The following is a 16,000-nucleotide window of genomic DNA, read 5'->3' on the forward strand; positions in this document are numbered from 1 at the left end:
TCTAACAACCCTTTACACTAATCATCATTTAGGGTTTGTAAATGTAGGTGCCTACAGCCATTTTGAGACTCCCTGGGGTACCCAGAAGGGCTGCACAGAGCACTCCCAACTGCCACCTGTCTCAGCAGAGGCAGCCGATGATCACCTGGGTCTCCAAGGTCCCTTCATTCTGATGGAGAAGGCCACAATGAAAGCATGTAACCAAAAGCTAAACCCAGACAAATTAAAGTGAGAAATGATACACGCTTTTCTGGTGACTGTGATTAACTGTTAAGCAACAAGTGTAAAGTAAAACATCAAAACTTGTGTCAGATTGTTTGTATTTTGGTTACTTCAAATCAAGACTGGATTTGAACCAAATAGCAAATTTAGAATAATTTGACATGGCTGCAGTTGTTAGCTCAAATGTAGTGCTTTGGTTTTGAAGAGACATTTGTTGAAGGGGTATCATTTTTACAAGGAAATGGAAAAACAAAAGAGAGACAGATTAGGTGGCGGGAGAAAAACATCTTTCTCATCTCTAATCATGTATCTTTCCCTACATTAGGGTCCCAGATCATCAGCTCAGAAACCTATTTAGCCCTCACATGGGGGATAACAGGGAAATTAGTCAAATTTCTTTTGCTGTGGGATAACAATATGATGGCAACACGGGCAAGTCAGCCAATTCTAATCTTTGAACTTTGTTTTGTTCTATTTTTCTCTCTCTTAGGTTTGTTTTGTGTATTTCTCACGTACATTTCATTCTATTAACTTTGATGCTGCTCTTTGTGATTCCTGGGTGAGCTTTAGCCACTGGCAAAAGTGCTTGAAAGGATTCGCATTTCTTGTGTGCTTGTCACCGTTTATGATCTTTGCTTCTCCCTTTTTCACAAATTTTTGTTTTATTCACAGATGTGAAAAAGAATGGAAAGGAAACCGTTGCCACATAAGTGCTAAGCCTCTTCAGCCTCCAACTTCAAGTCTCCTTCAAAATGGTGGGTCTGTAAAAAGAAAGAAATATCTTTCAATTCATTCTTTGAGTGTTTCCTTTTATTTATTCCTGTCTTCGATTGCTCTCATTTTGCAGATACTTGGATTGGGTTGGGTATCGGTTTCCTGCTGATTAAAATTACAGCTGCTGCCTTGTATTTCTTTTCGAAGAAGAAAGTGCCAGAAACGTAAGTGAAACTTCTATTTTGTGTAAAGTAGACACAAATGTGGCGCAAAGCAATGGCTAACTGCCCAATCTCTTTGGTTTCAACTTTTAAATCTCCCCACAGTCTGTTTGCCTTCATATGCAATACTAAGCATAAAACCTAGCTTTGCAACAAAAGCTGACCTTAGGGGACCCCAGTCTGGAAACAATGAGTCACGGCTTGACTGCTTAGAATGTTTTGATTGTAACATTGTATGATTATTCCTAAACTATAAAATTTACCATTTATCCACCTTAAGAGCAGTAGCCCTGATTTTTGTACATGATAGTTAAATGTGAAAAATAGAAGGTATTTATGGTGTCTCGAAACCTCCGAGGCCAAATTAATTTCTTACAGGGGGATTCACAGCTTCTCCTGAAGCTACTGAGTATCACATGCACCTGGGAGGACATTTTTGCCCTAAATATTTCAATATTTACAGACATCTGAGTAGTTTCCCTGTGATAACTGGATGGAATAAAAGTGGGGGTTTTTCTACTTCAAAATATTAGTTTTTTTCATAAAAATCTTTAATAGATTGGGAAAAATGCAAGCTGTGAGACTGCAGAATTATGCAATCTGTTTTACAGATCATAGTGTGTGCACCCTCTCCTTTAATTACTGCAGACACACTCACAATCTGACTTTCTATTTTAATATTTTATTAGTCATCTTAAGCAGTGGTTCTTCAGCTGTGTCCCACCAATGTCACCTTATCTGTTCCTTCCACCCATTTCCCCTACCACTTCGTCTCAGACCCATTATCCAATACTGCCATCTTGCACGAGGCTCATCCCAGTACAGAGCTCTTGGCTTGTGGTACAAGGACCTGTCTTACTCATGGTGAATGAGTGCTTTAGATGGTGATTTTTTTTTTTTTTCCAAAATCTATATTTCTTCCATCCAGTACTATGCTTGCTATTAGTACTGTGCAAGTAGCAACTAAATTATCTTCTGACATCCTACAGCATAAAGTGCATCTTCAGTAAAGGAAAAAAATCAGCAAACTCGGTGGTGGTTTATTTCAAAATTTATTTCAAGTGCTTTGAATAACAGTACTAGTAGTACTAGAGATCTCTCTTCATCCAATTATTTGATTTCAGAGGTTTTTTAAGATATGCATTAGACTGACAGTTCATTATTTCACAGACATATTTCCTAGATGTTCCTGTCATCCCTCTGATAATGTCCGCTTTCTCTCTCCTCCCAAATTTAAGATTTAAAAAAAAAAAAAATTGCTGTTTCTTATTTTCCTCTAACACTTTTATTTCTTCTTGGCCCATCTGTTGACTTATTCTGCTAGATCCTTCCCTGTCAGGAAGTACCTACCACTGTCCCTTCCTCCCTTTCAGCAATTCCTGTTGTGCATTGCCTTGTCCATTTTCATGTTGTTAGATTTCCCTCACCTCTCATTTTCTTCTCCAGAATTCATCTTCAAAGCTGTCTCTTTTCCTTTAAACTTGTGCTGTGCTATAGACCTTTCTCTCTTTGGGGATGTTGTTATCTCCCAAACTATCTACTAAACTGTGCAGACTCCTGTCCTGACGTTATTGCTGCTGACACATCTCCTAACACTGCATGCTACCCCTGACAGGTAGAGTTGTCTATGGACACAGAAGCAAAATGTTGAAGCAGGAGCATTTAGTGGTTGTGCTACTGTTAATTGAGTGCATAGCTTCACCTACTTTCTTTGCTTCCTCTTCTGTAAAGTGGGAATAATAGCATTTCCTTATCTTACTTCACAGGGGCTTTAAGACTTAATTCATTCACATATATACAACCTGCTAAGGTATGGAAAGGCACCTCAGAAGTGCAAGATAAGTTGTATTGTAAGAGCTGCTTGATTTTTTTTTTTTTTTGTAATTTCAATTAATATTTTTGCCAAAAAAAGTCTAGTGTTTTTTCTCAAAACATGTTTGATGGTGTTTTAATTAACAAATTATTATTTTTTCTTACACTACTTCTCCTGTGCTCTAAACACTCCCTTTTACATTTTTCTTTCATAAATGTCTGCTTAAGGGTTACTGCACTGCCACCCACTTCTCTTTTACCCACAATCTGTATTCAAGGAATATTTTTTCCTTTCTTGTAATTATACATGCTAAAAAAAATAGTGAGTCTTTTTTGTACATGAAAAGGTACCCTGTTGCAATATGATGCCAAAAACTTAAGTGCCCTATTTGGTATGTAATAAGACAGGGATGAATGAGGATCTTCTTACTATGGCACTAAGAATATATTACAGCCCTGACATGAAAAGAATCAGAGCTCTGAAATAGAGGGTTAGATAGTTTACATAGCACAGTTCATTCTGGTCTTGATTGTTTTCACTGGAGCTGCCAAAAAGGTAAGTTATGATGATGGAAATTTTTATGGTTCCAAGTTTTGTCTATTAGGAACTGACTAAGATTGTCAAATCATTTTGCCCATGGTACAGAATAAAAATTTTTATTTTCATCGGTTTTAATCACAGTTGACTTAACATGTAAGTTAAAATGCATTTTACAGGCATTTTATCAAGAAATAATCTAGCTAATAAATGGCACTTTGACTGAAATTGTGAAATTGTGAAAACAATTAAATCTGAGAGTTTCAATTTGAGAAGATAAGCTCATCCAGGCAGTTTGTCTCTCCTTCTCCAACTACCTACTGCCTAGCATGATTTGGTATACAAAAAGCACAGCTGGAAACATAGTAGTAAATTAAGGCAAGTTATTCCTTAACTGTTTAATCAATAATCAAAAGTGACTAGTCAAAATGCAGCCAATGTTATCATACTGAAGTTTGGATCTTTAAAATAAGGTTTTAGAATAAGAAGTGACTTGTGTTTGCATAAGTCTGTGAAATGTACAATGTGACAGCACCACACAGAGGCATGAGCTTTTACTCCTGATTTTTTTTAAGGGGATTTGATGAACTAGAGGAATTTAACTGTGCACATGAATGATACTTTCCTACAATTCATTTTCATTTCAAAGGCTTGTGTCCGCTTTTAGCCTTCCTGGGTCATGTTTTCTTAAAATCATTAGGCAATAGAGGCACTCTAGGAGTGCCTGTTTGGCCATTCGTTCACAGGGAAGCTTTCACACACTTGAGTCCATATTTACTGCCTTTTGATAAATTCTTTTCCTAGCTATTTTTTAATAATTTCTATTAGTGTCTCCTTTCTCCTTACTGATATAGAACCACACATGCAGGCATTGGCAGATGGTCCTTCAGAGGCACATTAGGCATTAGTTGTGGGTGCTGGCTCCCAGGACATTTTAAAATGGAGTGCAGGTCCATCTATGCCGCAATGGAAATAGCACAGGAATGTGCAGAAGAGCTGGAGGAGAAGTTTCAGAGTCCAACAGAACTAGTTTTTTTCACCAGAAAACCAGGTAGCAGACAGTAGGGGTAGGCTGGTGACCCCTTAGACAATTGCTGGCTAAGAAGTTGTCACTAACAGTGGTGAGAATTTGAGAGTTACATTTGTCCCTCTTTTTCTTCACTGGAAAGATTGATAATGCCTTAACCTCGCCTTTCAACCCAGAAAGAATGTCCTGCTTACCCTTCGCTCTCTCCTTCTTCTCCTTCCTTAGCGAGAATTTAATCTCTGATCTGCAGGCTTTAAACTCTTCAGTGCCTGAGTAGGAGTTACTGGAGGTCATCATATAAGTTTATTTCCTAATGGACAAAAGCAGCCTGCCACATGGCTTGACAGCAGTGTACTTCATTACCACAATGGCATTCAGATATGCAAGCTACTTCCCAGCTCCCAGCTGGGGATATGTGAAACTTTTGTAGAGAAACCCCAAATCAGAGGAAGCTTATAAGTTTCTCACATTCCTGTTCGTGCTCCATAGATTATGTTTTTTAGTCCAGAAGGAAAGGCTGCCAGTTACTCCACTCCTTCAGTGGCATCTGTCCTTATTGACCAAACAGAAGCAAAGCTTCATTTTAGCTTCCATTTTATTGCAGCTGCCTTCTCATGCTTCATTTTACTTTAAAAAGAGAGAATCAAACACTTTCCACCCAGCTAAGCTATGTTTCTTTGCTATTGCCTCCAAAGCAATCAATGTCCCTGGATCCTTTCAGCTTGTTTCTTTCCTATTCTTGACCTGTGCCATCAGCTGCAATGCTAATGTACCACAGCCATTATCAGTCCTGTCAGTCATAATGAACACAGAACATTAAATTTTCCAAAGCATACCAACAATGTATCTTGCCATACAGGCAACAGAGTGAGCAACTGAGGTGCTCTGAGAAAATATTTTAGAATGATAGAAAATCATGGGAAAACAGGACCAACAGAGGCCATTTTCCATCCTGCCACAGGACAGACTCAATTGTATCACTTCTGGGTTTGCACTTAAAGACCTCTAGCAACATGAATTTGATGGCATCCTCAGGCAATCTTGGCACCCTAGGTAGAAAGAAAGTTTACTGTTAGAATTTTTTTTTTTAACTGCTGATATGTCTGTTTACAATTTAAGTTCATTCCTATTCACCATGGACAAGAACAGATCATTCCCTTCCTCCTTGCAGAAAGCTTTTTATGTACTTGAAGGCAGTTGTCATGCCTCCTTACAGGCTGCTTTCTTTAGGCTAAACAAGCTCAGTGCTTTCAGCCTTTCTTCATGGTTAAGGTTTTCTTACAATTATGATGATTCCCAGTCATTGTCGCTAGGACTTTCTCCAATTAGACCATACCCTTCTGGATGTCTGGTGTGGAGGAATGGATAGCATATTCCAGGGGAGGCTCTCCAAGTGGATCTGAAGGACTGCCAGAGGTCGTTGCTGGCTGTGCCTCTGTTCCTATATCCCAAAGTGATAAACAGAATGACAATAGAATGACATTTATTGAACAGTTTTCAGCTTGTGAGCTGGAATGGAGACAGATACTATTCTTGTAGAATGAGAGAAAAAGGTACAGTTTTATGAGAAAAAAAAAAAACTAGGAAGCAGCAGCCATAACTGTTGTTTTGGAGTTGTTTTATTAGTCTAATGCTGCTATCCAAATCCATTCCTCCTTCCGTAGAATTTTTTTTTTTCTGAAAGATGAAACTCAGTGCTATAGTCAGAAGTCTTCAGGTTTTCTGAAACGTACATCTCTCAACCACCACACATAGGAAAGGTTGCAAAGAAACAAGAGGTGACATGCTGAAAGAGGAGAGCAAATCTCTCAGTCTATAACCTTCAAGATCACCAAGATGAAAGATGTAAAGTACTGATTTAAAAAAAAAAAAATTAAGTTTCCTAAAGTGACTCAAAAGGTACAAAGTGCAGACCTAGGAAGCTCAGACAGCATATTAACAGCCTAATCAAGCATCCAAGTGACTTGTAGATGATTCTAAATGCAGCTTTTGGAAAGTCTGTCCTCCTTGCATCATGCCTCCTGTTTCTTCTGTGGGATGTGCAAAATATAGCCTACTTCTGCAAACCTAAATTTAGTTCAAAAGGTTTATAAATGCTTTGGAAATTGAGTTATAGTTTCTGTTTAGAACAGAATCTTTAGAACATCTATAAAGAATTCTTTCAAGGGATTGTTTTAATTAGTAGCTTAATTCTAATTGAATCTTTGACCCACTAGGATTTTGTCATTGTTGTTATGGACCGGATGATATACACTCTTCTAGTACTGTATTTCCTACAGATTTGTGTACTGTCTAAAAGAAATATTTGATTTTTCATTGAAAAGTATATTGAAAAGTACAAAATTCTGCACTATTGCATCCAAAAAACCAAAATCTAGATACTTTCATTTTCCATTAAAAAGCATGATGTTACTCAGCTCTCCCTTTATATACTGGCAGGTATTTTGTGGAGTATACAACTTTCTCCCATCTCTGTGAAGCTGTAGTGGATAAACCTATGACAAGGCAGTAGTTTTTGCTACTTAAGAATGCAGATGAGCTTAGCAAAGCTATGACCCATGTGACCTCATCCCAAGATGATTAATCCTCTCCTTTCCTTCTGTGGTATTTCTGGTTATGTTAGAAAAGCCAGTTCTCTCTGAGCTGCCTTACCCACGTTTGAGTCTTTTTTTTTTTCCTAAACCATCCTATGCTTGGCATTTTTAACCCTAATTATTCCCTGCTTGGTACAGTCTTCTGAACTTGGCATTTATGGGTTTTCTTCATGAATGAGATGTATAAACATTTCATATTGATTAATTATTCTGGACCGTAATTTTTGTGAGTGGTGAGTCACCTTACTGTAAGTCACCCTTACTGTACAGTGGTAACACATACATAACTTTCTTCCCATCATGAGACCTTATGATGGGCATATTGCTCTTTACTGTAGCAATAAGCTATCATTTTCTATCAGGGCAATGTTTCACTTATGTCAAGTAACAGCAAGCACTGCAAGAATGAGCTTAACTCAAGCCACTGCAATACATTTAGTTAAACTGCGCGATCAAGCAGTTTAAAATTAGGTGTAAACTGATGACCAGATGGCAACACTCACCCCACTGACTAACGCTGCACTTTTATGCTTTCTTCAGCAGTATCTATATTGGTGACAGAGCACTGGAGTGGGCATAACATTGCTTTGCTCTTATAACGAAAGCTTCATATTTCTAATTAACTAAAGAGCTAATGTGTTGTGTTTTCTTCTAGGGATGTATTCACAACGTGTAAAGTAATGTGAATATGTCATCTCAGTTCCCAAGCACAGACTTCTTCAGGCAGTTACCACCTCATCCAATTGATGGATTATAGCACTTGTGTAAACATGTGATTAAATTTTCACTTATATATTCTTTGAGGTCTTTTAAGTCATTTGAAAATATTTCAGAAAATTTTAAGGATAATTACTGGTATCCTCTAGAAAGAATAGTTTGCTACATTCACAAACAAGGTGTAACCATACATATGTTTGTATAAATACATTCATATGTATACATCTATGTGCATATATGTGTAACATATATATGTAAAGTATATATATTTAAGGTGACTTCCAAAGCCCTGCTTTGGCAAAAAGGTTCCTAAGAACAGGAGAGAACTTAAGAAAGCTTATTCTCCACTTCACTTAAATCTGGGGTACATAAATTCAACCGGTGCCTATATTTTGGGCCATAAAATTCCCATAGTCCCTAAGATTAGGTGCCCAACTACATATGATCTTTCATGATTCAGACCTAAAGGAGATGGACACCTGAAATCTGCTGGACAACCTGAGTAAGACTCAATTTTCATGCTTGAGAAAACCTCACATACATAGACAGGACCAATTTCAGCACTAAACACAGCAACCACAGACGCTGCTGAAGAACTCAGCCAGCACTCTTTGTGGTGCCACAGTTTGGCAGAGTATCCTGCTGGTTAGTTATCCTCCTTGCAGAGGAAGCTGGAGATCTGTGTTCAGCGTCCCTCCTGCCCTCAGGACAAACCTAAGTACTCAGCGTGTTCTTGCCCAAATAAACAATATATATGTCTTGCACAAATTGCTTAAGTTTAATGGGGGAGTGGGTGATGAAAGAGAATCAGACCCGTCCCTATCCTTATAATTTCCTATTGGCACATTAAAGGTGATTCCCACTGAGAATTGTGTGACTTGCGTTGCCCTTTGGGAGTATCTCCACTGACTGATCCACACTCCAGAATCGATGTGCTTAATTCAGTATCATGCTGTTAGGCCATACAGTTGGTTTGTGATGTCTAAATGAGACACCAAAATTAAGGGGTGCAAATCTGGCCCTTTGGGTGCTAGTTTAGAAGCAGAGCCAAGTTCCTTGAAAACTTCTTATCTGAGTTGGCTTCTGACCTCAGATTTTGTGAGCCACGGTGTGATTTTAGAGTAAAAATCAATTCTGTGTACATTTTCTGGATTTTATTCAGGAGGATTAGCATGCAAATATACACTTAGGAGGCATATAAATAACCTAATATATTATAGCTTCACTAAACTAACTAAAAGCTTCAGAATATCATGATTTATTACTGTTAAGATTAAGATCAAATGAACACATCAACAGGTTCAAGTATTCAGCTCTCCACATTGCTGTGTCAGGTAATCAAACTGAATTATGAGGCTGGCATTAGAAGGAATTACTTTCTGGCAGTCTTGTGAAAGATTTTAAGGAGACATGTCTGTTTTAGTCTAAAACCCAAACTTAGGTTCTTGCAGTGATTTAACTCATAAGGTGATATATTTCTGTAGCCTACCTGTGCCTTCCTCCTAAGCATCCATTCTGGTTTTAGTTCTTTGCAAAAGAAATCATGCAGTGTGTCTCCCCTGTGGCTCTCGCTGACAAACAACAGCTTCCCTTCCCAACATCTCCATTGGCTGTGTCTCCGTGACTGCTCTTGTCCCCTCAGTCCTGCCTGCCACAGTAACACAGAGCCTGTCTATCAGTTCCTAGGGAGACACTGCTTAAACCATCTGTAGGAGAAGCTTTGGAATAGAAACACTTTTTAATACAAGAAAATCTGTCTCAGTCATTGAGATTGAATATTAGCTGTAGGGAACTTTTTATTTCAGAATACTGTATAAACACAGCTTTCTATATACACAAAGGCATGTATATGCTCTTATTCATAAAAGCATTAGTGAAAAAAAAAAACCCAACTCAATGCATCTCCTCAAAAACAAAGATTAAAAAAGAAGAAAGTGTGCTTCTGCTTCATTCTTCAGTAAATTTAACTAATGCAGCTGTTACTTTTTATATGGCATTGGAACAGTTTTGATGATTTCAAGCATTGTGAAATATTAGCAACCAGCCATCTATACAGAAAAAAAATTTAGATGTAGGCAGAAAGTTCCATCCCCAAATACCCTTTGCTTTGCAGAATTAATGGGGTTAACTGCACAGGTCATAAGTGCTTCCAAAAAAAGGAATATGTGAAGGCCTCTGTCAGGAAAGCGTATCTTTAAACTTCTAGCTGAGGTAATGGACATGAGACCCATAATTAGTACAATTTGTCCTAGTCATCTATTATAAATTGCTTAACGCATTGTGTTCATTCATGAAACCTTTGCATTCCAATAACTTCAGTGATTCTTTAAATATTTCTGACTTTGTAGCAAAAGGTATGGGGAACTTCTATAGCTTTAAATCTAATTCTGATGATTTTGACCTAAAAGGCAAGTTCTTTCTTAATTAATTGGAAAAAAGAGTTCTTATAACAATTAAATAACAAGTGTTCTTGAAGTCGGAGCCTAAGACCATGTTAATTACTGAATTTCTAATGTGGTAGTAACAAAATACAGAAAGAACATGATCTCATCACATGCAAACACACTATAGCAATGCAACTTTTTAGCTAATATCATGTTTTCTTTAATGTATAGCATTGTACCTGCATTTTATGAATACCTAATAGCTCTATGCATATCCAAAAGCATATGTATTTTTAGCAGCAACAAATGAAAAATTATTATTTTAACCTATGCATGACTGACTTACACAGAACATTGGTTTAATTTCATTTCATTTCAGTCGGAAATATATTTAGCTATCTATATTTTTTGACTCAAGTCTTTTCAACCTGAAACTGTTTGGTTCTTTGACAACCTGTGTGATATCGTGGGTGTTTTTGTTGTTTGCTTGACTTTTCAAGGAAACTGGAGGAAACCGCTAGTGCTTCATTTGCCAACCCATTGTACGATGACCTTAGTTCATCTGAGAAAGTAAAGGTAAATAGCAATAGCTGTTTCTATACATTCAGAAAAATGTGAGGCTGTAGTCCTCAAATATGTTTTCCTTTAAAACAAACAGTGTAATCCCTCACTGAATGCTATTTAATAAAAGAAGTAAGAATTAAAAATTGCTGCATCATTCAGATCAGTTCCAGTGCATTTTCAAAACACAGGCAGATTTGAAATCAACTCAGTTTTGAGAACATCCGATGTTTATAACTAATACTGACTGTGGGCTGCTGAATCTGAGAAAAAAGAGGTTTGGATGAAATATTTATCCAGACATATAGAAGAAAAAGCTCACTGGGACTTGTCTACTTTTGCTTCTGGAAAAAAAAAATATAAAGCAAACACCCAACAAAAAAAAAGCACGACTAACAACAAAAACACAAAATGCATGATTCAGCACCCAAGTTGCCTTTGCACACTCACTTAGCTTTAATAAAATAGTTTATAACACTTCCCAATACCTTAAATGTTCATTACTATTCCCATCACTGTAAAATTCACCTTGACACTAAACAAACACTTAGTCACATTTCCCTAGTACTATTTGTTGATCATAATTAAGAGACTGCTAGAGTAACAAAGAAGTTTGTGAATAAAATATGTATCTAAAAGTGAACATATTGCAACAAAAGATTTCAAGGCAAGATTTAATTATCAAATTACAGTGGTAGCTAAAATTTGTGGTTTAGGTTTGAGAAATATGATTGACTTAAAATGCAGCTCTCTCTGTTATTTGGTTTATCATTAAAAATAATACAGACAAAGCACCTTGGAGGTAAAAGGAGCAAAAAAAAAATGTTTAAAACATCCTTCCTTCCCTCATTTTGATACTATCCTTATTACCATTGAAAGAACTAGGCTTGTTTTGAAATAGAAAATAAAACTTCCTTGTCCATTCCACAGTCAGTAATATAAGATTCTACTGCAGCTTTGAATAGGATTAACTATGACATGCCATTTACTTTCTATAAAAGCTTCCTTACACCTGATTTTAGAGACATTAGATCAAATTAATTCACTCACAGGTTGGGGTTTGTGAGAGCTCCGAGTTGGAAACATTCCCATCACAATCATGTCCAATTTATCAGGACATTTTTATTTTAGTTAAAATAGATTCCTGACAGGCTTCATTTAATAGCAAGTTGGAAAACAGAAGCACAGTGTCAGGAGAGACATTTTCATAGAAGACAGCCCCAGGCACTATGGTTGAAGTCCAGTGCTGTACCAGATTTTCCTCTATTTTCTTTAAGATTGGGAAAATACGTGTTTTCACTAATTCTTCTTTTAAAAGGGAAAACAAGAGTTATGAGTTTTCTCTGAGTCTGATGAGCCTTAAATCTGAATGGTGTATCACCAGTCAAAAGATATGGTAAAACAGGAGCAACAGCTCTTATCTCCAGCTGAATATCCACAAGTTACGCACTTGCAGCGTCTATAAGTTTTGTAAAGAAAGAACAATTCTCCCCAGACCTTTCTGAACACCAAAACCATGTGGGCCTAGTGTTGCCACACACTTGCCTATATGGCCTCATAGTTTTGGATCCACAGAGTGTGTTACTCAGACAGCCACATGGAAGGATATTTTCGGAATATTATTTGCAGCTCACTAAAAATATTCTGAAGCAGTTTTTCTCTTTTTATAGTCTCCTGGGTATGTCACCTCACCCGCTGTTCAAATCAGTGTTTCTCCATGGCATGAGGTATGTAATAACACATTTCTCTTCTAAAGTAGGAGATTTGTTGGGCTATTAAATAACATTCATTTGCAGAGGAAAGGGAAAAATGTCACTTAAAGTCAATGTTATATTGCTACTCATAATGTTAGCACCTCTGGAAATCCGAGAAAAATGACCAGGGTTGGATTGGCTGACAAGGACCTCATAATAGCAATTTCATTAATGTTGCTTACAGTTGCTACTTGTTACACCGTACAGTAGTTCAACACTTTCCAGTAAGGCAGATGCTGAAGAAAATGTTTAGAACTACAGAAGTCCTTACCTGAAGAGTTCATATTATCTCTTTTCTCATGCATTCCTCATTCAAGAAAATTAAAACCAGTCATTTAAATTACAATACCATGTACCACAATTAGTGACCCACTGTAATTACACTATTGTACACAGATTCTCCCAAAATACTACTATATATGTGTTAGAGCAAGAGCTCTGGAGACAAGTAAAACAAAGGTGGGAATGGATGCAGAAGGTTAAATGACTTGATCAGGTGTATGTAGCGGATGATGGTTTTGGTGGAGCTATACTGATTTTTATCAGCTGAAAATCCGGTCTAAAATGTTTAGAGATTTTATAGTTTTCTTTGAACTTAACATCATATGTTACTTCTGTAATGAGTCTACAGCCATTCATATGTCCATTCTAACAAATTAATTGAATTACTTGGTTTTTAAATTTCATTCTATGTTTTTTTCTTTTAGTATCCATTTAATGAAGATGTGAATGCTACTTCTTTTCCAAATCCTCTCTATGGTGAAACATCAGAAGACATGGAGAAATTATGCAGTTCCTTGAAAATAGACATAAAACAGGATCAATATTGCTTGTAACTCTTTGCCTGAAGATTTGTTCTAAAATCTGAAAGTATGTCATGATACTGTAGCATTTGCAATATGAATGAATAACTCTTCACAGAATAACTCTATTAAAATAATTATGTTCAGAAAGTAACTTTATATTAAAAATGGAATCCATACATAAGTAAAACATATATATATGTAGTCTTCTGTCATTTCTGCTGGAGCAGAAAGAGATTGGTAACTATTACTATGAATTCATTTTACATTTGTACAGTCCAAATTCCAGTATGTTAATAAAATGTTTAATCAAATCCAGATTCTTGAGGTTTGGGAATCATAATTTTATGTCTATTATTTGAGAAATGATAACTTAAATATTTCTGTAATTTTGCATTAGAAAGGGATTTTAAATGGCTATTTTAGTGTTCCAAGGGACAGAAGCAAAAGAAATGTCTGTATAATTAGAAACATATCGAGCTAAATCAAAGATGGTCATGAATCATGGATTTGCATATCAGCTCAGCGTGTGATTCATCAATGTGACATACCGGTATGTACACTTATTTTTAAAAAATATGTTTATTATTAACCTTGATAGCCATATCTGACCAAATTCCCTTCTGGTCAGCTCTACAGTGCTTACCACAGCGCTACTGATATATTTAGCTTAGTGGTTGACAGAGGGTGGAAACGAGCATGTTCAGGAAACCATATTTCTGCTGAATAGGTTGGCCTCCCACACAGCTGAAACTTGTCAACCCACGACCATATGAGAAAGAGGGGGAATTCTGGATTGCCTCCTGATTTTGAGTGTCATCCTCTGTGATACCAGGCATAGCTTGTAATAGTGTTTACACTTCAAATAACCTGACGCTATGTCATCTTCCATAATGCCCACTTGAATTATATGGTGGTCATTTTTAGCTTGAAGGCTTAAGTGTTCCTGCTATGCTTGTGTTTTCCTCCCTTACTGTATTTCTACAGCCTACTTAATTTTAAACCCATTGGCAAGTTTCAAAGATACTAAACTCCTTCAAATTTCATAAAAACAGACATCTGAATAGTAGACAGTACCTCTGTCAATACCTTCATTCAGAGAAAGCTGAAATGCTTGACATTTATTAGACTTTCGAGACTCCAGTCAGAAAAGCACGTTGATGCCTGGCTTCATTCCATCATGCACAGGACTGCTTGTTTTTGGGTTTTGTTTTGGTTTGTTTAGTTTTTCTTTCTCTTTTTCTTAATAGCATAACAGTAGTCCATAGCTCTCTACCTGGGGCCATGGAACTACTTTTTGACTTAGGTTTTCTTATCTGACTGCCATGTTGTTTCACGGGTAGCAGAAGTAACAACGCATGATTCCCATACATCCTTGTCCATTATTCTCTCCATACCTTTCTGACAATATACTTATAAGTGCCACTCTGCTGCATTGTAAAACCTCCTATTTCCCTTTCCCCTCTCTTCTGTAATCCCCTGTAGTATCATCAGTTATCATAGAATCATAGAATAGTTTGGGTTGGAATGGACCTCTAAAGGTCATCTAGTCCAACCCCCCTGTAATGAGCAAGGACATCTTCAACTAGATCAGGTTGCTCAGAGCCCTGTCCAACCTGACCTGGAATGGTTCCAGGGATGGGGCATCCACCACCTCTCTGGGCAACCTGTACCAGTGTTTCACCACTCTCAGCATAAAAAATTTCTTCCTTAGATCTAGTCTAAATCTACCCCCCTTTAGTTTAAAGCCATTCCCCCTTGTCCTCTCGCAACAGGCCCTGCTAAAAAGATTGCCACCATCTTTCTTATAGGCCCCCTTTAAGTACTGATAGGCTGCAAGAAGGTCTCCCCAAAGCCTTCTCTTCTCCAGGCTGAACAGCCCCAACTCTCTCAGCCTTTCTTCACAGGAGAGCTGTTCAATCCCCCCGATCATTTTTGTGGCCCTCCTCTGGACCCACTCAAACAGGTCCGTGTCTTTCTTATGCTGAGGGCTCCAGAGCTGGACGCAGTACTCCAGGTGGGGTCTCCCCAGAGCAGAGTAGAGCAGCAGAATCACCTCCCTCGACCTGCTGGCCACACTGCTTTGGATGCAGCCCAGGATACGATTGGCCTTCTGGGCTGCGAGCGCACATTGCTGCCTCATGTCCCGCTTTTCATCCACCAGTACCCCCAAGTCCTTCTCGGCAGGGCTGCTCTCAATCCCTCCATCCCCCAGCCTGTATTGATACCGGGGCTTGCCCCAACCCAGGTGCAGGACCTTGCACTTGGCCTTGTTGAACCTCATGAGGTTCACATGGGCCCCCTTCTCGACCTTGTCCAGGTCCCTCTGGATGGCATCCCGTCCCTCTGGCGTGTTGACCACACCACTCAGCTTGGTGTCATCTGCAAACTTGCTGAGGGTGCACTCCATCCCACTGTCTATGTCATTGAGGAAGATATTAAACAGTACTGGTCCCAATACGGACCCCTGAGGGATGCCACTCATCACCAGCCTCCATCTGGACATTGAGCCGTTAACCACTACCTTCTGGATGAGACCATCTAACCCATTCCTCACCCACTGGACAGTCCACCCATCAAATCCATACCTCTCCAGTTTAGAGAGAAGGATGTTGTGGGGGACCGTGTCAAAGGCCTTACAGAGGTCCAGATA

At 38.1% G+C, this 16,000-nt stretch overlaps 1 protein-coding gene across 1 annotated transcript in view; it reads left to right on the forward strand.

The window, feature by feature from the left end:
• Positions 1-13,380, forward strand: part of MALRD1 (MAM and LDL receptor class A domain containing 1) — a 295,081-nt gene extending 281,701 nt beyond the window's left edge. Inside the window, exons 36-40 of the mRNA XM_076332119.1 lie at positions 895-977; positions 1,070-1,160; positions 10,730-10,805; positions 12,461-12,517; positions 13,252-13,380. Coding sequence (XP_076188234.1) covers positions 895-977; positions 1,070-1,160; positions 10,730-10,805; positions 12,461-12,517; positions 13,252-13,380 — 436 coding nt within the window. The remainder of the gene's footprint in view (positions 1-894; positions 978-1,069; positions 1,161-10,729; positions 10,806-12,460; positions 12,518-13,251) is intronic.
• Positions 13,381-16,000: the final 2,620 nt, after the last annotated feature.

The sequence above is a fragment of the Aptenodytes patagonicus genome, chromosome 2, assembly GCF_965638725.1.
Source record: "Aptenodytes patagonicus chromosome 2, bAptPat1.pri.cur, whole genome shotgun sequence".
NCBI lineage: Eukaryota > Metazoa > Chordata > Aves > Sphenisciformes > Spheniscidae > Aptenodytes > Aptenodytes patagonicus.